Source organism: Oncorhynchus clarkii, chromosome 5 (genome assembly GCF_045791955.1).
Source record: "Oncorhynchus clarkii lewisi isolate Uvic-CL-2024 chromosome 5, UVic_Ocla_1.0, whole genome shotgun sequence".
In the NCBI taxonomy this organism is placed as follows: domain Eukaryota; kingdom Metazoa; phylum Chordata; class Actinopteri; order Salmoniformes; family Salmonidae; genus Oncorhynchus; species Oncorhynchus clarkii.
The window spans coordinates 53,586,548-53,613,362 of NC_092151.1; the positions used below are offsets into that span (position 1 = coordinate 53,586,548).

General features: G+C 45.2%; 1 protein-coding gene across 1 annotated transcript in view; it reads right to left on the reverse strand.

Moving 5' to 3' along the window:
* Positions 1 to 351: 351 nt before the first annotated feature.
* LOC139410081 (E3 ubiquitin-protein ligase RNF220-like) overlaps positions 352 to 26,815 on the reverse strand; it is a 43,220-nt gene continuing 16,756 nt past the window's right edge. Inside the window, exons 2-14 of the mRNA XM_071155519.1 lie at positions 13,498 to 13,624; positions 12,574 to 12,616; positions 10,540 to 10,632; positions 10,345 to 10,387; positions 8,525 to 8,568; positions 5,804 to 5,891; positions 5,054 to 5,156; positions 4,676 to 4,762; positions 4,490 to 4,527; positions 3,367 to 3,457; positions 2,787 to 2,895; positions 557 to 631; positions 352 to 423 (exon numbers count right to left, since the gene is read on the reverse strand). Of these exons, the coding sequence (XP_071011620.1) occupies positions 352 to 423; positions 557 to 631; positions 2,787 to 2,895; positions 3,367 to 3,457; positions 4,490 to 4,527; positions 4,676 to 4,762; positions 5,054 to 5,156; positions 5,804 to 5,891; positions 8,525 to 8,568; positions 10,345 to 10,387; positions 10,540 to 10,632; positions 12,574 to 12,616; positions 13,498 to 13,624 (1,013 nt within the window). The remainder of the gene's footprint in view (positions 424 to 556; positions 632 to 2,786; positions 2,896 to 3,366; positions 3,458 to 4,489; positions 4,528 to 4,675; positions 4,763 to 5,053; positions 5,157 to 5,803; positions 5,892 to 8,524; positions 8,569 to 10,344; positions 10,388 to 10,539; positions 10,633 to 12,573; positions 12,617 to 13,497; positions 13,625 to 26,815) is intronic.

Below are 26,815 nucleotides of genomic sequence, written 5' to 3' on the forward strand. Positions count from 1 at the left end.
TTTATTTCATTTATATACCTTACGGGGATTAACGGATTGAGCACAGAGTCCTCCTCTTAGAACTGTCCTGGCTCACTAAAGGTGGAGGTGAGCAGGGAACTAACGAACACCATCCAGCTGGGCGAACCAAAGGTGAAATGTCAAACCTAAAACGTCAAAAGGACATGAGGACTGATCGTTGTGCAATACCCAGTCATGGGTACGATCTATTCATGAGGTGCGCCCCTACTCAGTTCGGAATGTGGGTGGGTGGGGGGGGGGGGTTAAGGTGCAAAGACAAGGGTGATCTCTGACAGGCCAGCTGACCTTTATGTCCCCCTCAAAGGTCTGTGCTTCCCCGGCCCCGCCGGGCTACAGATACACCCGTCTCAGGTCCCCGGGTGAAGTTATGGTGTTACACTGTGGACAAAGCTTCTTAGCCCCCTAGAAGACAAAACACAGCCATGCGTGACTGCTTGACAGAAATACCATTTGTTGTATGTAATATCTCTTATATCATGCTCCTTAGCTTTAGCGTTATCTGACAGGATTTCTTCCCGTTATTCTTTATTCTTACCAGTGTGCGGAGCCAGCACTCCTCACAGTGGACGTGCCAGCACTGGATGGAGGTGAGGGGCGTAGAATATGTGTCCTATAGGGACGGACAGACAGACAGACAGACAGACAGACAGACAGACAGACAGACAGACAGACAGACAGACAGACAGACAGACAGACAGACAGACAGACAGACAGTATTGGATTACAGTGCTACACAGTGCTACACATTCCACATTCTGTCCTGTTCCCACTCTGATTAAATGGGAGACAGTTGTCACTAGATGGCGCTAAGTGTCTGTATCTGCTGTATTAGTGTCGCTTGAGAGGATGGATGAGTGGATGGATGAGTTAAGTGGCTAGGATGGATGAAACAGCTACCCCTTGACTTTTTGCACATGTTGTTACGTTACAGCCTTATTCTAAAATGAAAATGAATTAAATCGTTTTCCCTCCCGTCATCAATCTACACACAATACCACATAAAAGACAAAGCAAAAACTGGGTTTTAGATTTGTTTAAAATGTATAAAAAATTAAACACTGAAATATCACATTATCACAACATCACATATTCAGACCCTTACTCAATACTTTGTTTAAGTGCATTTGGCAGCGATTACAGCTTCAAGTGTTCTTGGGTATGACGCTACAACCTTGGCACGCCTGTATTTGGGGAGTTTCTCCCATTCTCTGCAGATCTTCTCAATCTCTGTCAGATTGGATGGGGGAGTGTTGCTGCACAGCTACTTTCAGGTCTCTACAGAGATGTTCGATCGCGTTCAAGTGCAGGCTCTGGCTGGGCTACTCAAAGACATTCAGAGACTTGTCCTGAGCCAGTCCTGCGTTTTCTTGGCTGTGTGCTTAGGTTTGTTGTCCTGTTGGAAGGTGAACCTTTGCCCCAGTCTGAGGTCCTGAGCACTGTAGAGTAAGGTTTTCATCAAGGATCTCTCTGTACTTTGCTCCATTCATCTTTCCCTAGATCCCGACTAGTCTCCCAGTCCCTGATGCTGAAAAACATCCCCACAGCATGATGCTGCCACCACCATGCTTCACAGTAGGGATGATGCCAAGTCTTCTCCAGACGTGACGCTTGGCATTCAGGCCAAAGAGTTCAATCTTGGTTTCATCAGACCAGAGAATCTTGTTTCCCATGGTCTTAGAGTCCTTTAGGTGCATTTTGTCAAACTCCAAGTAGGCTGTCATGTGCCTTTTACTGAGGAGTGGCTTCCATCTGGTCACTCTACCATAAAGGCCTGATAGGTGGAGAGCTGCAGAGATGGTTGTCCTTCTCGATGGTTCTCCCATCTCCACAGAAGAACTCTGGAGCTCTGTCATAGTGACCACCGGGTTCTTGGTCACCTACCTGATCAAGGCCCATCTCCCCCGATTGCTCAGGTTGGCCGGGCAGCCAGTCCTAGGAAGAGTCTTGGTGGTTCCAAACTTCTTCCATTTAAGAATGATGGAGGCCACTGTGTTCTTGGGAACCTTCAATGCTGCAGAACATTTTCACAACCCTTCCCCAGACCTGTGCCTCGACACAATCCTGTGTCGGAGCTCTACGGACAATTCCTTTGACCTCATGGCTTGGCTTTTGCTCTGACATGCATTGTCAACTGTGGGACCTTATATAGACAGGTGTGTGCCTTTCCAATCAATTGAATTTACCACAGGTGGACTCCAATCAATTTGTAGAAACATCTCAAGGATGATCAATGGAAACAGGATGCACCGGAGCTCAATTTCGAGTCGCATAGCAAAGGGTCTGAATACTTACGTATATAAGGTAAGAAAATATATATATATTTGCAAAAAAAAAAAAAAAAAAGAAATATCAAATAACCTGTTTTCGCTTCATCATTATGGGGTATTGTGTATAGATTGGTGAATCCATTTTAGAATAAATCTGTAATGTAACAAAATGTAGAAAAAGTCAAGGGGTCTGAATACTTACAGTAGCTGTGATACATTCCTCAAAAGTCCGGATTAAATCAATTGTTCAATTGGAATGTGCTTACTTTGGGTCTCATAGTGTGTTTAATTAGTTCAACGGAAGGTTATCAGGATACAAGTCAGTGCTTCTGTTGAACTAGATTCCTCCCAGTACTGCTATCCTAAACTAGCCTGGTCCCAGACTCCTTTGTGCTCTTATCCAACTCAATTGTTCATTGTCAATATAAACAATGATAATGAGTAACAAGGAGTTGGCATGACAGCACAAACAGGCTGGGATTCAGGCCATACACTCACCATACAGATGAGACATTTGTATCTGTCTCCTCTGGACATCTGCTTCTCTAGGTCTCGTATCCGGGTTTTTAGTGCATCGAGCGTCGTGAGTGCCGAATCCTCAGAGACCCTGAACACACACGCACACACACACACACACGCACACACACGTGCACGCGCACGCACACGCACACACACACACACACACATATTCAGTGAGAGAGAGGAAGGGAGTGAGGGGGACAGGAGAAGAAGAGACCAGAGTCATTTATAAATCAAAGACGGATGAAATGATTAGCTGGTATACATGTACATAGAGCATGAATTTTAGGAGCAGTCACATTGCCAGCATTCACTGTCTCATTTATCATGGGAAGAGAAAACAGTGCTGAGAGAGGGGGAGGGCAAGTACCACACACACAGGCACACTCACATTCATACACACTCAGTCACCACCAGTCTTTCTCTATGAGTTGAGCTTGATTTATAGATGAGCTTAGGGAAAAGACAGAGTTTAGGTTGGGATTTTTGGGACGGTTTACAGCACCACGTAGTTAATGGTAATGTGGAACATTTTCACAATTGAATTTTCAGAACTTACATCTCTATGTCACAGTTTTTACAGGTCCTGTGTACGGAGGTAATGCTGTTGTCCAGTTTGTTGCGTTCTTCGTTGCTGGTGGATGGACATCCTGTAGCAAAAGAGGACTATCGTTTTAAATTGGGACATCGCCAATCATTACAGTTTTTCTCAATCACGTACAAGCATATTTTTTGAAACAACGCTGTTGATATTCAAAACAGAGTCCACAAAGACACAGAACTCTGTGGCCTTTTGCAAAACAGTAAATGCGTTATCTAAATGTGGTTGCCTTCTCAAAACAGAAACACATTGATCGAAACGACATTCTACCATCAAAATTGCAAGCGCATTCATCAAAAGAAAACGACTGCCTGCTAAAAAAAAGATTACCGCATCCATAGCTACTTTAACTCTCGAGTCCAAGCAGAGGAAACAGAAAGTTAGTCTGTGTTTTAGAAACCCCAGTAGATCAACACATTTCCTGTGTTGTCAGCAAATCCTCATAGACAGAAGTAAAACTATCCAAAGGTGCATGATTATGGGCAATTACTCTCCTTTTATATGCAGGAATCAACCCGCCATTTCCTGGTTGCTAAAATTCGAATAGTTCGCCTAATTTCTGGTGACAAAACAGGCAGTCATTGTACAGAGTATAATCGTCCCATCTAAACCAAGAAATATTGTATTTTTAGCTATTTGAAAGTCAAAAAACGTGAACTAAAGAACGGGACGCATAGAAATAGCGAACATTGAACATACCTACCGCTTCTTAGACTTGCTTTCAATGACAATGAGAGATCTATAACTCTCGCTTCTATGTGAATTTGGTCGGGCCGCCCCAAAAACGTACACATTGTAGCTCTAACGGCGAATTTTGCCTTCACTGCTGACATTTGTATTTAATGGTTTGCAAAAGGTGGTCTAAGATATGCAAGTCGGGGAACCAAGGCAAGAAAATGATCAAAAGTTGTGTAAATGTATTTGAGCATTTGATCATCGCTGTTCTGCTTTAGATACATTTCAACACAGATCCAAAGATTGCTTGTACACTACTGAGAAAAAGTGTATTATCCAACTAATGAAGTACTACACATGAGCTCATTCGAAACACCACATGTACTGATACCGTAGCTGTTCTCACCCTCATTTGTCCATTTTGAATGGTCCAGAGTTCCAACACTGAGAAACAAAAGTAGGATCGTATTTAGAACTAACAAGACAGTTAGTGCAGACAATAATAACAACACAAAAAACGAGGCATTGTTGTTGTTGTGGCGATGGGAACATAGAAACAGGCCATGGAAGTACCGCCCGTGGCGGTGCGTACTTTAAAACAGCCCCCCTCGGTGCTTTCCTCTCCTCCACCTCCCCGGGCTCCCGTTGTGAACAGGGGATGATGTCTGCCTCTGTATATCTGGATCACCAGGCTAAGGAAACATAAACATGCAGTGGGAACAACAGAAATATACATGGTCGAATGGATGTTCCGACTGAGGGGAATATGAACTCTTTATGTGGTGTCCTGCATTTCTCACCGTAGGTTCATTTCTTCTTTCTATGTCTGACTGTTGCTGCATTCAACAAAGGCACATTTGTTCCCTTGTTGAATTGTTTGTTCTGTGTGCAACAATGTTAACTTCTTCAATGCTGCCACACTCTCGTCGATGGTGTGGGATTTCGGGGGATTGGTCAATTAGAAGGATACTGTGCTCTTCCGTAGTCCACGGTGTCGTCTCCATCAACGTCCAGGTCAGCATCACTGTCGCCACGGCCCTCATTAGATGTGCTGCTGCTCACAAATACCGACCCTGAGGAGAGCCTCATTATTATCTCCATCCCAAATGGCACTCTATTCCCTATATGGCGCACTACTTTTGCACTGTAAAGGGAACCGGGTGCCATTTGAGACATACCCTCTCTGGCATCCTCACTTTCACCTAGCACATTCTCACACGGTAGACAGTGTCATGTTGACTATTGAGTGCTAAGAGCAGATGTTCAGGGCCAATGAGAGGTGAGACGTTTTTGCCCATCTGAGGCCATTGAAAGGTGACACTTGAAAACCCCTTTTCAGTAGTAAATGATGAAAACTTCAAAATGGGTGAAGTGTTTCATAACATTTCTCCATGTCACCTAGACTATCTCCCCTTTTCTGCAACAAGGGTCAAAGAATTCCGGGAACGTTCCCAAAATGCCATGGTTTTCCAGACATCCTGGTTGGAAGAGTCCTGGAATTAGGAGGGGAATATGATTTCTGGAATACCTGGAAATGTTGGAACCCTATCTCCAACCCTCAGGGTAGAGCTCTCTTAGATAAGGGAGCGCAAATTCAGCCTTATAGATACTGCAGCATAATCTGGACTGAAAGGTCCAGTGTCTTTCTCACCACCACCAAGGCACATGATCCACCCCACTGCACCAGACCCAAGACCCAGTCAGAGGGTCACCCAGTTACCTTTAAACCCCCCCAGCATGGAGGTCATCTGTAACCTCCTCCGCTCCCTCCACTGCTCCCCCTCTCCTCCCAGGTCCACCAAAATGTCCTGGAAAGACACACACACGGGACATGTATGCATAATGAAGCCACGCAGCCAGACACATACACACAAACTCACAGACACACACACACAACATTTTGTTTTTGCCTAACGCAAATGCATATCTCACAGCCCTTGGTTGTCACTGATGTATCTCCTAGGGGTAACCTAAGGTACAGAAGAAACATGACCACGCTGAGCCTAATGGGCAGTAAACAATATCAGGGGTTTAAGCACAGATGGGCACAAAGCTCTTTTAACCTGTTTCAGGACCAATTCACCTGCCCCATCCGTCATCAATCTTTCTAAGACATCCAGTATGGTATACAATATGACGGCTGCCAAGGAATAGCTAGGCTTGCTGTCTCGTAGGTTAGCATTTTTTATCATGAATCTTGTTCTGGAGGCAGCTCTGCAGTGGTCACTAGCTGGCACAATCACAAAGTCATAAAATCGGATTTAAAACCTGTCACAGATCCCTCCGGAACATTCATTACGCACACCTGGCCCCTATTCCCACTGATTGTATTTGTATACAAACTCAGCAAAAGAAGAAACGTCCTCTCACAGTCAACTGCGTTTATTTTCAGCAAACTTAACATGTGTAAATATTGGTATGAACATAACAAGATTCAACAACTGAGACATAAACTGAATAAGTTCCACAGACATGTGACTAACAGAAATGGAATAATGTGTCCATGAACAAATGGGGTGTCAAAATCAAAAGTAACAGTCAGTATCTGGTGTGGCCAGCTGCATTAAGTACTGCAGTGCATCTCCTCATGGACTGCACCAGATTTGCCAGTTCTTGCTGTGAGATGTTACCCCACTCTTCCACCAAGACACCTGCAAGTTCCCGGACATTTCTGGGGGGAATGGCACAAGCCCTCACCCTCCAATCCAACAGGTCCCAGACGTGCTCAATGGCATTGAGATCCGGGCTCTTCGCTGGCCATGACAGAGCACTGACATTCCTGTCTTGCAGGAAATCACTCACAGAAGAAGCAGTATGGCTGATGGCATTGTCATCCTGGAGGGTCATGTCAGGATAAGCCTGCAGGAAGGGTACCACATGAGGGAGGATGTCTTCCCTGTAACGTACAGCATTGAGATTGCCTGCAATGACAACAAGCTCAGTCCGATGATGCTGTGACACACCACCGCAGATCATGATGGACCCTCCCCCTCCAAATTGATCCCGCTCCAGAGTATAGGACTTGGTGTAACGCTCATTCATTCGACGATAAACGCGAATCCGACCATCACCCCTGGTGAGACAAAACCGTGACTCATCAGTGAACAGCACTTTTTGCCAGTCCTGTCTGGTCCAATCGCTGGATTTGTGCCGATAGGCGACGTTGTTGCCGGTGATGTCTGGTGAGGACCTGTCTTACAACAGGCCTACAAGCCCTCAATCCAGCATCTCTCAGCCTATTGCGGACAGTCTGAGCACTGATGGAGGGATTGTTCGTTCCTGGTGTAACTCGGGCATTTGTTATTTTTTTATTTATTTATTTTTAATTTTACCCCTTTTTCTCTCCAATTTTGTGGTATCCAATTGTTGTAGTAGCTACTATCTTGTCTCATTGCTACAACTCCCGTACGGGCTCGGGAGAGACGAAGGTTGAATGTCATGCGTCCTCCGATACACAACCCAACCAGCCGTACTGCTTCTTAACACAGCGCGCATCCAACCCGGTAGCCAGCCGCACCAATGTTTCGGAGGCTATACCGTGCACCTGGCAACCTTGGCTAGCGCGCACTGCGCCCGGCCCGCCACAGGAGTCGCTGGTGCACGATGAGACAAGAAGATCCCTACCGACCAATCCCTCCCTAACCCGGACGACGCTAGGCCAATTGTGCGTCGCCCCACGGACCTCCCGGTCGCGGCCGGTTACGACAGTGCCCTTAACCACTGCGCCACCCGGGAGGCCAACTCGGGCATTTGTTGTTGCCATCCTGTACCTGTCCCGCTGATGTGATGTTCAGATGTACCGATCCTGTGCAGGTGTTGTTACACGTGGTCTTCCACTGTGAGGATGATCAGCTGTCCGTCCTGTCTCCCTGTAGCACTGTCTTAGGCATCCTGAAAAGGACGTTTCTTATTTTGCTGAGTTGTGCCCTTTGGTTTCCATTGGGCTATCGATTATTGTTACAATGTCCGTTGGTGCGTGTGAGTACCTGTGCTGTGTGTTTTGGGCTTTGGTTCCCTTGTGAATTGTGCAGATGATTACGGTCTCATCCCGTGTGTTAATAATTTGTGCGTGTGTGTTATTTGTTCAAGGTACACCTCGCTCTTTTGTTTGGGTTTCAACCCTGTCTTTTTGTTACGTGTTTGTCTGCTTTGGCACGCCGTAATTTTAGGTATAATTTTAACAAATATTACGCATTCCTGCGCCTGTCTCCCGAATCATTCATGCCAACCTTACAAAACCAAACCCTAACCTTAACCGCACTGCTAACCCTAATGGCTAACCCTAACAAAAGGCACAAAAAAACATGAATTTTTACAATATAGCTAATTTTGACTAAGGGGAAATTGCTCAGTTTTTCATCCAGGACAACACTCACGACAATATATTTCTACTTGCTACTGTCGCCTACAATACAATGCCAGTTACTATTTAAGAATATACCTGAACTTCGTCAGCTTTCCTCCTCTTCAGCTTGCCGATCCTGACTGAAAGAGCACCCACACAAACAGACATGCAGAGAGGGTTAACTAGAATATGTCCGTAGAGCTAAGTATTAGAAATTGGCTGCACAACTCCTTATTTGGAGTGAATGAGCAACACATGATACAGTAAACACCCAAATGAAGGAGATAAAGTAGAGAAGTATTGCTTCTGCTTTCTAACAATGGGGGTAAACATGAAAGATGCTCCTAATAATAAATATAGACTGGAATACAGACAAATACATGCACAAGCACGCAACACACAGTCTTGTATAACTAACCTTGTGGGTACACACAATGCAGTCCCATTCAAAATCCCATTTTCCCTATCCCCTAATCCTAAACCTAACCCTAATTCTAACCCTAACACTAATTCTAACCTTAACTCTAAACCCTATAGAAATAGAATTTGACATAGTGGGGACTAACAAAATGTCCCCGGTTGGTCAACATTTTTGTTTGTTTACTATTCTTGTGGGGACTTCTGGTCCCCACAAGTATAGTTAAATACGTCCACCCACCCACCCACACACCACACATGCCCACACACACGCACACACACACACCCGATCCCAACCCACACACTCAATGACACACACAATAAGAAACATAACACAGTAGAACAACAACTGTGGACTCCATTTTTTTTTATTGTTTTCTTAACTGCAGATTGCCTATGGGGACATTAACTTTTAGTAGAGTGTAATTTCAGTAGGATGACAGTAGCCACCAGGGACAGAGAGCCACTAACCATGACCCACCCGGATAATGAGGGTTAAGGAGATGGTAATAGATGAGGGCCTTGGATGTGTCCCAAATGGCAAACTATTCCCTTTATGGTGCACTACTTTGTACCAGGGCCAATGAGGATCTGGTCAAAAGTAGCACACTATATAGGGAATAGGGAGCCATTTGGGGCGCAACTCTTGTCAAACGGACAAAAAAAAATACAGGCTGATTAACTAACAGCTAGAAGAGGCCAATCTTCTCCCTAACGTCTCTTTAGAAACTCATTATACTGTACTGTATAATCTGTCATTAAAGCTAGTAGACCTCAACAAAGCCAACTGAGACCTATTCACGCTGGAGATAGAGGAAGAGGAAAGGTAGGTTTCTCTACTGGATACTGGACAAACCATGGTTTCAGAAGTAACTACTTATACACGTGTACTGCACAGCGAAGATATGGCGAGCAATCAGCAGACTACAAGCTACAATGTGGAAATAATTTGCTCTTGTCTAAAAAAATGTTATGTGTTTTATGGTTGAAAAATCAAAAGTCTGTTTCCCAAAATGTCTAATTTATTTAAAAAAAATAGTCTGTGAGTCTAGTCTGTGAGAATAGTTCTCAATATAATTATATTGTGGCTCGTGCCTCTTACCAGTTTGTGTGCTGTCTGGGGTTAGGGGAGTTTCGTTATGGAGATGAAATGGGGTGGGTTTGGCGTAGCACCTGCACAAGCGGAGGTAATCGACTGTTAACATATCATGAGGTGAAAAGTCAAGGGGTTAACAGATCCTCTGCTCGTGTTGGTGCTAGGTCAAAAAGTTACAGTTCTCTCAGTGACAGTTGTAGGGACAGTCAGACTGGTTGCTCAGTTGCCCCCAGTTCAATGCCTCTTCTAACAATCTCCATAAATATATCCTACCCGATGATTGGCCTTTTGATTATAATTTTGCAGCCAAATACCCTGTTGCAAAAGCAGTAACCCAACTACCCCACCCATCTGAACCAACAACAGCTCTTCTTTGAAATCATAATTATTTCTGACCACATACCATTCAGTCTTGTATGTCTGTTGGTCCTCACACGAAGAAACGTCTGTGGAATAAGAAGAGAAGATAAATCTACTCACAAAAGAACTGTCAAGTGTGTGTGTGTGTGTGTGTGTGTGTGTGTGTGTGTGTGTGTGTGTGTGTGTGTGTGTGTGTGTGTGTGTGTGTGTGTGTGTGTGTGTGTAGGGAAGCACCTACCTGGTATCTGTCTGAGTGGGGGTCTTCAGGAGTGCAGGGGGGAGAGGCGGGAGATCCCCCCTCACGTTTAATGTGCAGAGATAGTGAGAGGGACTGCGGACAAAGCGCAGAGTCAAAGAAAGGTGTGTGTGTGTGTGTGTGTGTGTGTGTGTGTATGTGTGTGTGTGTGTGTATGTGTGTGTGTGTGTGTATGTGTGTGTGTGTGTGTGTGTGTGTGCGTGCGTGTGTGTGTGTGTGTGTATGTGTGTGTGTGTGTGTATGTGTGTGTGTGTGTGTGTGTGTGTGTGTGTGTGTGTGTGTGTGTGTGTGTGTGTGTGTATGTGTGTGTGTATGTGTGTGTGTGTGTGTGTGTGTGTGTGTGTGTGTGTGTGTGTGTGTGTGTGTGTGTGTGTGTGTGTGTGTGTGTGTGTATGTGTGTGTGTGTGTGTGTGTGTGTGTGTGTGTGTGTGTGTGTGTGTGTGTGTGTGTGTGTGTGTGTGTGTGTGTGTGTGTGTGTGTGTGCGTGCGTGCGTGTGCATGTCAGTGCATGTTTTTTGCACATTTTGTTATATTACAGCCTTGTTCTAAAATAGACTACATCATTTTTTCCCCTCATCAATCTACACACAATACCCCATAATGCCAAAGCGTAAACAGGTTTTTAGATTTTTTTGGAAATGTATAACATGTTTTTTAACTGAAATACTGAAATACGTATTCAAACCCTTTGCTATGAGACTTCGAAATTGAGCTCATGTGCATCCTTGATTGGAGTCCACCTGTGGTAAATTTGATTGGACATGATTTGGAAAGGCACACACCTGCCTATATAAGGTTCCACAGTTGACAGTGCATGTCAGAGCAAAAATCAACCCAGGAATTGTCTGTAGAGCTCCGACACAGGATTGTTTCGAGGCACAGATCTGGGGAAGGGTACCAAAACAATTCTGCAGCAATGAAGATCCCCAAGAACACAGTAGCCTCCATCATTCTTAAATGGAAGAAGTTTAGAACCACCAAGACATCCTAGAGCTGGCCGCCTGGCCAAACTGAGCAATCAGGGGAGAAGGGCCTTGGTGAGGGAGGAGACCAAGAACCCGATGGTCACTCTGACAGAGCTCCAGAGTTCTTCTGTGGAGATGGGAGAAACTTCCAGAAGGACAACCATCTCTGCAGAACTCCGCCAATCAGGCCGTTATTGTAGAGTGACCACATGGAAGCCACTCCTCAGTAAAAGGCACATAACAGCCCAATTGGAGTTTGCCAAAAGGCACCAAAAGACTCTCAGACCATGAGAAACAAGATTCTCTGGTCTGATGAAACCAAGATTGAACTCTTTGGCCTGAATGCCAAACGTCACGTCTGGAGGAAACCTGGCACCAACTCCACGGTGAAGCATGGTGGTGGCAGCATCATGCTGTGGGGATATTTTTCAGCCTCAGGGACTGGGAGGATCAAGGGATAGATGAACGGAGAAAAGTACAGTGAGATCCTTGATGAAAACCTGCTCCACAGCGCTCAGGACCTCAGACTGGGGGCGAAGGTTCACCTTACCAACAGGAAAATGACCCAAAGCACACAGCCAAGACAGCGCAGGAGTGGCTTCGGGACAAGTCTCTGAATGTCTCTGAAAGTGGCACAGCCAGAACCCGCACTTGAACCCAATCTATCATCTCTGGAGAAACCTGAAAATAGCTGTGCAGCGACACTCCCCATCCAACCTGACAGAGCTTGAGAGGATCTGCAGAGAAGAAATGGGAGAAACTCCCCAAATACAGCTTGCAGCGTCATACCCAAGAAGACTTGAGGACTTGAGGCTGTAATCGCTGCCAACGATACTTCAACAAAGTACTGAGTAAAGTGTCTGAATACTTTTGTAAATGAGATTTAAAAAATATATATATATTTATGAAACCTGTTTTTCCTTTGTCGTTATGGGGTATTATGTGTAGATATATGAGAGAAAAAACAACAATTTAATCAATTTTAGAATAAGACTGTAACGTAACAAAATGTGCAAGAAGTCAAGGGGTGACCATAGGTGCATGTATTTACCTTTGAAGCCCCTAATGGATTGTCCCTCTGCACTGAATTAATACTGTCAAAAGGAAGATAGAAAGAACATTTAGAGGGTGCCCAGACAGGAAACAAATGCTACAATACTGAACATTGACACTGTTTATTGTTGCTTATTTTCCATGCCAGTGGTACCGATAGCCTATCTATTGTCCAAGGTTCACATACATGCGCACACAACACACAACACACGCACACACACCTAGTACCCAAGGGCCATGTTTAATTTGAAGCCATTATTGTCCTCAGCACGGTTGTTAAGCAGATTTGGCAAGTAATGTCTTTATTGGACAAATCATTATTGTGGCCTAAGCAAGTAGTGCGTGAGTGTGTGTGTGTGTGTGTGTGTGTGTGTGTGTGTGTGTGTGTGTGTGTGTGTTTGCGTGCGTGCGCATGTTAGCTGATTATGGGCATTGAGAGCAGGCATTATAGAGGCATTATATTGGCCTAGCTGTAGGAAGTGTCGCCTGGGGCAGGAGTGCCGTTATGAAATATGCTGAGAAAAATGAGGCACCTTGTAAACATTACACGCCAGTGACAAAGGAGACAGGAAATATGATGGAGGGGCCCTCCAGCTATCTGTAAATATTAATAATCACAACCACATCTGGAAGCACTAAACGAGAGAGAGCGAGAGAGAGAGACAGGGAGAGGGAGAGAGAGCGAGAGAGAGAGAGAGACAGGGAGAGGGAGAGAGAGAGAGAGAGAGAGAGAGAGAGAGAGACAGAGAGACAGAGAGAGAGAGAGAGAGAGAGAGAGAGAGAGGATAAAGAATCAAGAATAAAGAATGAAAGAAAGACACAGAGAAAGAAAGACAGGAGGTGAAAAGAAGGAAAACGATCAACTACCGTATGTATTAAAGACCAATCGAGGACACGTATGTGCAGTCTTCTGTATGCCTACCTGATTTGTAACTGTGTCAGTCTGCCCATCTCCTGCTCCATGTGCTCCTGTAGCTCACCTGGTCGTAACACAGCATGGCACACAGGACACACTGGGGCCTGGGAGTCATACAGGATGTTCCCCTTACCTACTGACACAGAGAGGGGAAGAAAGGCGGAGGGAGGAGGCAAGAGTACGTCATTCGAATATTCGGTGTCAAATCACATTCAGGTTTAACACACACACGTGCTCGAAAACGCTAGTGCACACACACACACACCGCCACCACCCTGTCAGTGAGCCTACATCATAGGCTGTCAATGGGAACATTAGCCCGGCCCACCCGGCCCATTGGGTTTCACTGATGGTATATGCCCATAAGCAGCCAGCTGGGAAGGGAGTTATACTATATCAACATTTTACCAGGTAAATGAGGTGTTTTACTCCTGAGAGCCATTAATCACATGTAGAAAGGTATGGCCATCTCTCTGCATCGTATTTCCCTCTACACCTCAACACAACCAGACTGGAGAAGGCCATAACATAGCCATTACAGAGGGAATATACAGCACGGTCAATAGCAATGGCATGAATAAAAACAAAGGCCTCATAAAGTAGGCCCGACTTATCACCATTTCAAAAAAGTCAGGGTATCACACCAGCCATTTCACATTTACATAATTCAGCAGAGGTTCTTATCCAGAGCCAATTACAGTGGTGAGGGTTAAACATTTTCATACTGGTCCCCCATGGGAATTGAACTCACGAACCCTGGCAATGCAAGTGCCATGCTCCACCAAGTGAGCCACACAGATGTTCAACCCGAGAGCCTATTAGGGGCCTGCAGCATGTATAGTCACCTATCTGCTTCCCTCAGGAACCTATTACACAACACATCAGCGACACTCATAAGGACAAAATACATGACATGTGGCATGCTGGGAGCAGGTTGGCGTCCCCTCTGACATCAGCTGAGCTACGAGTGCCTAATGAGGACCCAAACAGGGGAAAAATGGTTGCTGAATAAAACATGGCCGCAAATAGCAACAAAAAAAACGCTCAGTGTCCTTGGGAAAGTGACAGGTCATTCTGTGTTCCTCGCGCCTTTTTTGCATCCCTCGCGGAAGCCTAAATTAGTTTTCCCGACACGCATCGAGCGTTGCCGGGCTTTCAGCGCTCCCCGGCCCGGAACACGCAGGCATTAGTAAACAATGAAATCTCGGAGCTGAAATTGAATTTACAACCACATTACCTGGTGAGATAAGCGTCTCTGAATGGCGCCATGATAAGAGGAATGGGATTTGATTTTCAGGTGGTTTTATTGTCCCCGTTTTTGTAGACTCTCCCTCCCCATCCTCCCTCCACCATATCCTGTCGACTCTTCTCTGCACCAGGCAACCTCCATGTTAGGGATGGTTTCCCAGCCCTGATTGAAGCTATATCTGTCCTAAAAAGCACTTTAATGACCAAGACTTAATTATGGTGTGTGTATGTGTGTGTGTGTGTGTGTGTGTGTGTGTGTGTGTGTGTGTGTGTGTGTGTGTGTACCTGCATGCGTGCACATTCGTGACATCAACATCACAACCACCCTGTACACATGCTTCCTCCCCCTCCTTTCCTACATCTCTCCCTCCCATAGCCGCGGGAAGTAGCTAAAACAAATATATGACAAAAAATATATATATATATTTTGTCTACTCCTGTATTACTGGACCTATATAGTCATCTGTAGCGCTGGCAAAAAATGTAATTGTGCGCCATCATAGGTGAAAAAAAATCTTAGAACCCCCAACCCCCAACATCTTCCTGCGGCTACTCCCTCTCCCATTCCCCCTTCCCCCTCCCAGAAAAATGTGTCAGCATCAGTCAGCCTCACTGCTGAGCCTGGGAGGGGGGGGGTGGGGGGGGGGGGGGGGGGTGGTCTCAGACACATAACAAGGGGGCAGTAAACTAGCCTATGTGGCTAGCTAGCTATCTCCCCATTTAACAGGAGCTGATGGATTCCCTCTCTGTCTGGAAAGCTGTTCCCCCCCCAGGCTGCCAAAGATGTGTAGCACTCTCATTTGTTCTGCTCTTTGTTCTGCGGTGGTCCCATCCCTCACTAGAGAGGCTGGTGGTTAGGCCAGTGGTTAGGCTACACTGTCTCTGTTTCTGAGGGCAAACACATGCATGGTGGCATCATGGTTAGGCTACCTCCTAGGTTACATCCTGAAGCCTTTGACTCTCCAATGATATCCATACAGTTGTAGAGGTACTGTACCGCTAACCTGCGATACGTTGTGGCCTGTCAGAGGAAATGGTTTGTTGCAACAACAAAAAAACAGAGAATGTCAGAAGGAACAACAGTTCACAACAAGTCACTTCCTAACACTCCTGTAATATAATATAATGCCATTTAGCAGACGCTTTAATCGAATCCGATTTATAGACATGCGCAAATTTTTTTTTTTACATACGGATGGTACCGGGAATCGAAACCGCTATCCTGGCGTTGCGAGTTTCATGCTCTCCCGGCTCCTATGGTAACATCTTTTGTACCTATAGTAGTAATCCCATTTTCAAATCTCAAAATCAATCAAAATTCAGGAAATAGTCTTTCTGTTATGGTTTGTTGTTGTCAGGAGGAAATCATATGGACGACAGAGCAGTGTGACTGCATGTCAGCACAAAATAAATACAATCTATATCTTATCTTCCAAGGCCTTTCACAGGAGTCACCTGTGAGAGGAATGTTCTGTAGAAATACTGTACTGAGTTTTTGTCTAATCCCCTCACAATTAAATGACTCATATGGTCCGTGAAGTACAATGTATTTCAATACACTAATGCTCTATTTGAGGGAAATCATATTTGATGTCAGACAGAACTGTTGTTATTGCAGGTTATAGGATCCTGGAAACACAGGAAGTGCTTAAAGTCATAGGCCTGCTGTATGTATAAGACATCAATTCTATCCCGTATAGCCACACCACCAACACAGAGAGATCAGACAACCACACACACACATACGCACGCACACACGCACGCACGCACACACGCACACACACACACACACACACAAACATCCCTAAAAAGACCATAGTCACCCTGTGGGCTGTGGTAATCGCTGATGCCAGCGCCCATATGACGGGTGCCACTACCGTAGAGACACGCGTAGCTGAGATGGCTGACGTGACCTTTACAGAATGCCACATGTTATCAGGGCTTGATGTCACCCTGTGACATTAGGCCAGGGCATGAACAAGGCTATTTGGACATGTTGTAAAGAATAACCCGCAGTGGCAAAATCTGGAGGTGTGGTATAACTATGATTGACAGACATGGGCAATGGTCAAGATTGGATCGTTTTGAATGGCTGGGATATGGTACAGGGATGATTTGTGTGCCTGCGTCTTGCTGTATGCCAGTCTCAAGATGCCGTGCTCGTTCATCACTCAGCTCAGAAAGGAAGGCTGGAAATCAAGGCTAACTGTATGCCTATCTGGTATGATAAAACATTGACACCGCGCCCTAACTACCATCATCAGACCCAAAAACAATTTGTTTCCCTTTCCACTTTAACGTCATAATAAGCACAGGCTCTATTATGTGTAATCAGTGGGTAGATTGCAGAGGCTTGTGGGGGCTGTAGTTGGCAAGCGTTCAGAGGAGACCTGAGCCATAAAAGTAATTGGCTCCCACCACACCTGTGCCCCGCCCCTTCCTGTCTCCCACGACAACCTGCTTCCCATTAAAAACATCACATCAAAAATATTACAGGATATTACTCAGCGCTTTTCTTCCTACCTGGAACACACTTCCTACCTACGTCCCAAATGGCACCCTATTCCCTATGTAGTGCCTATGGGTCCCTATGGATCATGGCCAAACGTAGTACACTATATAGGGAATAGGGTGCCATTTGGGACGCCGCAAGGCTCTCTGAAGTAAATGGCGGAGGGAAATGGGCTGCCGTTTGTTTTTATTGGGGAAATAATGGCCTATTGAGAGGTAGGCTATTTAACGAGTGACATAATAGGCCATGTTCTGTAGCTGCTAACACATATGCTGAGAGCCATTTCCCATTTCCCGTGGTTTTCAAAAGGGTCGGTAGGTTTTTTTTCAGAATTTTTATTCATCCCAGAATTCCCCGGGTATACAATAAAAAATAAAAGCAAACGTGATGTTGAGAAATACTCTTGCCTAACTGTTTTTACTGATCAATTACCGTAATACACACATCCTCTGGTTCCCAAATGGCACACTATTCCCTATTAAGTGCAATACTTTTGACCAGCCCTATGGGCCATGGTTCCCAGTTTCACCTCACACCACCCAATCCATTGTGTATAATGTCTTCAAGATACCGCACCACCACCACCATCCTTACCGCCCCTCCCTCATTGCCTTTAATCAATGTCTCATTAGGACTGTAATGATTAGTCATTGACTAATAAAGGTTGTATTAACTCATTGTTGATGGGTCTTATGTCTACATTGTACATTAGAAGTACAGATGGAGGACAGCACTGTAATTCCCAGTAGGGCAGGGGTTCTCAAACTTTTTGGGGCCGGGGGAACCCTTTCGTAATAGGAAATTCATCAGGGACCCCCCTCATAATCAGAAAACAACGAGTGAGATATAAATAGGATACAATAAGTTTGACTTTGACTTTGGCAGTACTTGGCCGAACGAACACAGTCTGCGAAAGAGCATTTTGTCGTTTTCAAGCTAATTTCCTGCAATTCTACACATTTTGTCACGGGGAAGAGTTTTTGTTGGTGCAGCTTTAATGCAAAAATCCTGCTATTGTACACAATTTGTCATGAGGCAGGGAGGGAAAAAAATGGAGTTTTAAAGCTTGAATTACAGTGCATTTATGTTACATTTTAAATGGAATTTCAGAAGCATTGAGTTGACAAATGTATAATTGGTGGAGCATAGCCGCGGGAAGTAGGAGTTCTGAGGGTGCTGCACCCTCTGAAAAATCTGAATTTAAAAAATATATGAATTACAAAAATAGCAGTCAAAAGATTGGACGCACCTACTCCAGGGTTCTTCTTCATGTTTACTATTTTCTACATTGCAGAATAATAGTGAAGAACTCAAAACTATGAAATAACCAAAAAAGTGTTAATCTTAGGGATAGCCCACTTTTTTTCAATTTTCGCCAAAATGAAATGACCCAAAACGAACTGCCTGTAGCTCAGGACCTGAAGCAAGGATATGCATATGTATTGATTTATTTCACCTTTATTTAACCAGGTAGGCCAGTTGAGAACAAGTTCTCATTTACAACTGGGACCTGGCCAAGATAAAGCAAAGCAGTTTGATAAAAAAAAACAACAACACAGAGTTACACATGGGATAAACAAACGTACAGTCAATAACACCAGAGTGATAGATATGCAGATGATGATGTGCAAGTAGAAATACTGGTGTGCAAAAGAGCAAAACAAGTAAATAAATACAAATATGGGGATGAGGTAGGTAGTTGGATGGGCTATTTACAGATTTTACAGTTTACAGCTCCAGCGACGGTAAGCAGCTCAGATAACTGATGCTAAAAGTTAATGAGGGAGATATAAGTCTCCAGCTTCAGCGATTTTTACAATTGGTTCCAGTCATTGTCAGCAGAGAACTGGAAGGAAAGGTGGCCAAAAGAGGTGTTGGCTTTGGGGATAACCAGTGAGATATACCTGCTGGAGATATACCTTGCCAGCCGACAAGAGCATACAGGTCACAGTGGTGGTATACGGGGCTTTGGTGACAAAACGGATGGCACTGTGATAGACTGCATCCAATTTGCTGAGTAGAGTGTTGAGGCTATTTTGTAAATGACAAATCGAGGATTGGTAGGATAGTCAGTTTTACAAGGGTATGTTTGGCAGTGTGAGTGAAGGTGGCTTTGTTGCGAAATAGGAAGCCAATTCTAGATTTAATTGGAGATGCTTAATATGAGTCTGGAAGGAGAGTTTACAGTCTAGCCAGACACCTAGGGATTTGTAGTTGTCCACATATTCAAGTCAGAACCGTCCACAGTAGTGATGATGGTTGGGCGGGCGGGCGGGGGCGGGGAGCGATTTGTTGAAGAGCATGCATTTAGTTTTACTAGCATTTAAGAGCAGTTGGAGACCCCACGGAAGGAGTGTTGTATGGCATTGAAGCTCGTTTGGAGGTTTGTTAACACAGTGTCCAAAGAAGGGCCAGATGTATAAAGAATGGTGTCGTCTGCGTAGAAGTAGATCAAGGATTCACCCGCAGCAAGAGCGACATCATTGATATATACAGAGAAAAGAGTCGGCCCGAGAATTAAACCCTGTGGTACCCCCATAGAGACTGCCAGAGTTCCAGACAACAAGCCCTCCGATTTGACACACTGAACTGACACTGAAGCCTTGGCCAGGTCGAAGAAGACGGCTGCACAGTACTGTCTTTTATCGATGGCGGTTATGATATCGTTTAGTACCTTGAGCGTGGCTGAGGTGCACCAGTGACCAGCTCGGAAACCAGATTGCACAGCGGAGAAGGTACGGTGGGATTTGAAATGGTCAGTGATCTGTTTGTTAACTTGGCTTTTGAATACTTTAGAAAGGCAGGCAGGATGGATATAGGTCTGTAACAGTTTGGGCCTAGAGTGTCACCCCCTTTGAAGAGGGGGATGACCGCGACAGCGTTCTAATCTTGCAATCTTTCCAATACTCTTGGTACCATTTGAAAGAAAACACTTTGAAGTTTGTGGAAATATGAATTAAATGTCGGAGAATATAACACACTAGATCTGGTAGAAGAAAATACAAAGAATAAAAACAACCAGTGTTTTTTTTACCACCATCTTTGAAATGCAAGAGAAAGGTCACAGTTATAGCTATCACTCTGGTTGTAATTCCGTCCAGAAGATGGCAGCAGTGTATGTGCAAAGTTTCAGATGGAAAACTTGAAGTATAAGTGAACCTTTTAGTGTGAAATCCCCGGGTACATTTGGGCAAATCGTGAAGGAGACATTCGCATTCATATTCCATTTTTCTGCAAGAATACCGTCAAATCTGTATACTTGGACTTTAAATTCAAGGCACACTTAACCAGCATGGCAACCACAGCATTCTGCAGTGATATGCCATCCCATTTTGCTCGCTCGGATGCTTTCTACGGTGAGATACAATTTGTGAATCGAAGGAAATGATGAAAACAAAGGCGAATGATACATTATTTTATCTTTCTTTCTTGGTCCTTTTTTGAGGGAAGCCTGGCTTCTCTTGGCATCCATGAATACACGCCACTGCCTTATGCAGGTGCGTAGCGGGCTTTGCAAGCTTGGTTCCCTGAATACTGAATACATTTAATTCAATTGCTGAGAACCCTCCCACTTGCTGGCCAACAGATGCTCTCGTGGCGTTTTTATTCAAATCTAATCAAGTTTTATTTGTCACATGCGCCGAATACAACAGGTGTGGACTTTACTGTGAAACGCTTACGAGCCCTAAATCAACAGCACAGAGTTAAAAAAGTACGAGAAAAAAAATGGTAACACAACAAAACAACAATAACAAGCACCGGAACCGAGTCAATGTGCAGGGGCGCGAGGTAGTTGAGGTAGTTGAGGTAATATGCACATGTAGGTAGGGGTTAAAGTGACGAGGCAATCAGGATGGATAATAAATAGAGTAGCAGCAGCTCGTGTGAAGAGTGTGAAAGTGTGTGAAAGTCATGTGCAGAGATAGTGAGAGGGACTGTGGACAGAGCACAAACGACAGGGACAGAGTCAAAGAAAGGGTGTGTGTGTGTGTGTGTGTGTGTGTGTGTGTGTGTGTGTGTGTGTGTGTGTGTGTGTGTGTGTGTGTGTGTGTGTGTGTGTGTGTGTGTGTGTGTGTGTGTGTGTGTGTGTGAGCATATGTAGTGTGTGTGTTTGTGTATGTGTGTGTTGGAGTGCCAGTGTAGTATTTGTGAGATAGAGTCAGTGCAAAAAAAGACTTGGCGATCCGGTACTGCTTGCTGTGCGATAGCAGAGAGAACAGTCTATGACTTGGGTGGCTGGAGTATTTGACCATTTTTAGGGCCTCGCACTGACATCGCCTGGTATAGAGATTCTGTATGCGCGGGAGCTCAGCCCCAGTGATGTACTGGGCCGTACGCACTACCCTCTGTAGCGCCTTGTGGTCGGATGCCAGGCCGTTGCCATAACAAACGGTGACGCAGCCAGTCAAGAACTATCAACAGTGCAGCTGTAGAACCTTTTTGAGGATCTGAGGGCCCCTGCTAATTATTTTCATCCTGAGGGGGAATAGGCGTTGTCATGTCACCGAAAAAAACTTGAAGCTCTAGACCCGCTCCACTACAGCCGCGTTGATGTGATTGGGGGTGTGCACGACCTTCCGTTTCCTGTAGTCCATGATCAGCTCCCTTTGTCAACAGGGTTTTCTCTACATTTATCTAAAGCCAAACCTTTAAAATTGGTGCACCTTTAATTATAATTTTCTCGACAGACTCAGTAGAATATATGGAGAGAACAGTTCAGAATATTATGGATTAATGAAAGAAAGCGATGTAAACACACTCATAGGTATATTCGTCTCTTTTTCAACACCTATTGGGAGATTCACTCTGATCTTGTATATTTTTCTAGGCTTAGGAAAATATTTATTACAGTATATCAGAGTAAATCTCCCAATTGATGCAGAAAAGGAGGCAAATATTGAGTTGAGCAGCTGTGCTCCATCTTTCAACTCCTAGTGGAATTCAACCTCAAATTGACTCATTGTGAACCACCTCAGCCCCACAGCCCTTCTCTGATGACCCACCGATCAATGACAAGGCCCTTTGACCACAGGTCAATCAGAACAAAGACCTCCAACCAATATTGCAAACCTCCCTTTTTCTCTCTCTGTCTCTCTTTTTCTTTCTGCCTCTTTCTGTCTCCTCTCTCTCTCTCTCTCTCTCTCTCTCTCTCTCTCTCTCTCTCTCTCTCTCTCTCCTCTCCTCTCCTCTCCTCTCCTCTCCTCTCCTCTCCTCTCCTCTCTCTTCTCCATTACAGGTCACTATAGTTCCGACAGCTGTGGCCATGGCCGTGCATGTCCTCGGCCAATCATCTCTTTCTATCCGCAAATAAGAAAGAGAGTGGACTCGGCAGCCATGTCTCAACTACCAGGTTCTCCTCTTAGACCATGTTCACCCCGAAGGCAAACTCTGCCTCTAGTCTTTTCAGACTGTAATCAATCCTGCCTCTTTGAAATGCATGGCTCAATGATCTTTGATACTGATCTACAGGTCTGGAAGAAGAAGAAAAAGGGAAAGGAGAGAGTGTGAGTTGCGGTGAAGTTAAGGTTGCCCTTGGGGCTGGTCATTATATAAATAGGACTATGTCTAAACCTCAGAACTACAAACACAATATTTATGGGGTAAGATTTCTCTGTCCAACACCTGTAGAGGAACAGTGCCCCTCCGCTTCAGCTTCCCATTGTGTCATATGGATGCCTCTGGCTTTGACGTTACTATAACACATTATGAAGGCTCACACATACTTATAACAAGCGTTATACCTGCAGTACAAAGCTTTATGCCTGCAGGTTTTAAGTGGAGCGTTAGTGACGGGATGATATAAGCCGGTTCACAAATCAAAATCAAATCCGGTCAAAGTTTATTCGTCTGAGAGGTCACAGCTGTCACAGGCTAAGCTGTCACAGGCTAAGTGATGGTTAGGTGACATCAGCTGAACACTGGTAATCAAGTGGGAGATAACATTTACTTTTAGCGGCTGAGCATGGGCCCTACAGTGACAGTTGGATCCCGCTGTCATGATGACACTATCATCCGGCTATACATCTTGGTGGACTGCTCTAGTTTCCTTATCTGAATTGTCTGGACTCTGAGTACACCAGTCCATTCACCTGAAAGAGAGACATTTCTCTCTTGTCAATAAAGCGTGTGTGTGTGTGTGTGTGTGTGTGTGTGTGTGTGTGTGTGTGTGTGTGTGTGGCCTGAGTGGGTCTGAATGAGGCATTAAGGGGCTAATAGAGTAATCATAGCCCCTCGTTAAAGGTCTAATTAGATTGGCCCTTAAAATACAGATTGCTATTAGTCGACCCACTGATTAACACACACTGCTGGCCTGGGCTTTTCTTTCTCTCTCTCTCCCTCTCTCGGTCTCTTGCTCTCTTTTTATCATGCTCTCTCTCCCTCTCTGTCTCTCCCTCTTTCTCCCTCGCTCTGTCTCGCGCTCTCTTTTTTCGTGCTCGCTCCCTCTCTCCCTTTCCCTCTTTCTCTTACTCTCTTTTTTTCGTGCTCGCTCCCTCTCCCTCTCTCCCCTTCCCTCTGTCTTTCACTCTCTTATTTCGTGCTCGCTCCCTCTCTCCCTCTCGCGCTCTCCCTTTCTTTCTCTCCCGTTCCCTCTCTCCCTCTCTTGCTCTCTTTTTTTTGGTCTCCCTCTCTCCCCATCTCGCTCCCTTTTTCGTTCTCCCTCTCTCCCTGTCCCTCCCTCTGTCAACAGCCTGTCAATTAGTGCTTAATGCGGGAAAATGAAAGGCTCATTCTCTGAAGCTGATTGCATCAAGCACTTTGACCCTGAACACTCACAGTCAATGGGACTTCTAGATAGCAGGGGACCTCGAGTCACGGATGCACGAATGCATGAACGCACGCAGACACACAAACACACGCAAGCACGCACACATACTGTACGTTCGCACACACGCACACCCAGACACAGAGACACACACACATACTACACACTCACACCTGTCCCCCCATACAGCAAAGGTGTGAGAGGTTGGAAACAGGAAAACAGTACTAATAGCGACCAGCACCACATCACACATAGCCCTCAAAGTGATCCGGCTTCTGTCTCTCCACATACAGATAATATCAGATGCTGTCTCACAGTCACATACCACTGCTGCTGGGATGAGAGACATAGCAGAGAAAGCTAGCATTCCTAAAGTGCCGATCTAGGATCAGCTTGAACTGTTGGATCATAATGACCAGGATTACATGGACAGGTCCTAGATCAGCACTCTTACTCTGAGGTGCTTTGTGAATACGGGCCCTGGTGCACTGATCAACCAGTGTTTGTGTTTCCCCACACAGCCTGGCACATCAACTGTCTTTCTGTGTGTCTGTCTGTGTGTCTGTCTGTGTGTCTGTCTGTGTGTCTGTCTGTCTGTCTGTCTGTCTGTCTGTCTGTCTGTCTGTCTGTCTGTCTGTCTGTGTGTCTGTCTGTCTGTCCGACTAAAAGTCAGCTTCTGTATCTGAGAGACGGATCCTTTCATTACGGAATACATACAGCCCACTGGGCACAAACGTCAAATCAATGTTTCAACGTTGATTCAACCAGTGTGTGTGACCAGTGGGAAGACACATGCCTAAACACACACAGAGTCATGCAAAAAATCGCTGGTAGGTCTGGACGTCTGAACCCCCAGAGTAGCTGGTTCTCATTTAGTGTGCCAGTGTGGTTGAACAGGGCAGCGGTTGACTTATTCAGGGGAAGACAGTCAGTCAAACAAGACACACAGACACCGACCCAGCACTATCACTGGGATAAGGGCAGCCAAATAAAGGGAGCCTTCACACCACAGTGGAGAAACACAGTGGCCGATGTTTTGTGCCAGCGTGTGTGCATGTGTGTGTGTGTGAATGTGCATTCGCCTGTGTGTTTGTGTGCACGTACAGTTCCAGTCAAAAGGTTTGGACACACCTACTCATTCAAGGGTTTTTCTTTATTTTTTACTATTTTCTACATTGTAGAATAAGAGTGAAGACATAAACACTGTGAAATAACACATATGGAATCAACCAAAAAAAGTGTTATATAAATCAAAATATATTTGATATTTGGTGTTCTTCAAAGTAGCCACCCTTTGTTGATGGCAGCTTTGCACACTCTTGGCATTCTCTCATCCAGCTTCACCTGCAATGCTTTTCCAACAGTCTTGAAGGAGTTCCCACATATGCTGAGCACTTGTTGAGTGCTTTTCCTTCACTCTGTGGTCCAACTCATCCCAAACCATCTTAATTGGGTTGAGGTCAGGTGATTGTGGAGGCCAGGTCATCTAGTGTAGCACTCCATCACGCTCCTTCTTGGTCAAATAGCCCCTTATACAGCCTGGAGGTGTGTTTTGGGTGATTTTCTTGTTGAAAAACTGTGTAACCAGCAAAGCACCCACACACCATCACTCCTCCTCCTCCATGCTTCACGGTGGGAACCACACATGCGGAGATCATCCGTTCACCTATTCTGCGTCTCACAAAGACAACAAAAAATCTCAGATGTGGACGCATAATGATGGACTGTCATTTCTCTTTGCTTACTTGAACTGTTCTTACCATTATATGGACTTGGTATCTTCTCTGTACCACCCCTACCTTGTCACGACACAACTGATTGGCTTAAACACATCAAGAAGGTTGGTTACTACATGATTCCAATGTAGAAAATAGTAAAAAAGAAAGAAAAACCATTGAATGAGTAAGTGTGTCCAAAATGTAGACTGGCACTGTACATGTGTGCGTGCGTGTGCCTGCGTACATGCGCGCGCGCGCGCATTTGCGTGAATGTTTGACCGCATACGTGTCTGTAGCCCTGGTGAGCTCGCTCCTCGCTCATCAATACGCCCCCAGCGATACTCCCTCCCCGTCTGCTAACACAGAAGAACAAAGACCATTGGCAACGCCGGCCCAGTTATAGATCCTCGCTTCTCTGTTCTTGTTCAATCCAAGTCATGCCGCGGTGCTGTAGCCAGGCCACTTTCAGCTGAAAAGTTCAATCTCCTCTCTCCTCCACTGAACAGAGCTTCAAAAGAGTGGCTTGAGCTAATGAGCCTGGACCTTCGCCAGTTAGAATCTGGCCTCGGTTCTAGCCCACCCAGACCCAGTGATATGATACTGCTATAACACTGACTGCCCTGGGATTTTGTATACTCAATACTGTATAATTCTGTATAACATTCTCTGCATTACAATGTGCGTGGTTGGCACAGAATATAATTAATCAGATCCGGGACCCCCCCCCCCCCCCCCCCCCCCCCTATTTGAGAGTTTTAGAAAAAAATTCTTAGAGAGACAGACGCACAGCTTAACCGAGGAGTAAGCTTACACTACGGCAAGCGGGATATGGGACATTTCACACCGTCGCAAATTCCTACAATTATTTGGATTATTTGATGAAATCGGGTACTCATTCAATTATGGACTGACCTCTTAATTTGCCTGCCTTTAACCAGGTTTATACTGTCCAGCACTGCTTGTGTGGTCTACGAGGACAATTAGCATCATCCACCATCAACCCTCCTCAAGCACTCTGCCAAATCACCCCTGACACAGACACACACAGACACACACACACACACACACACACACACAGACTCT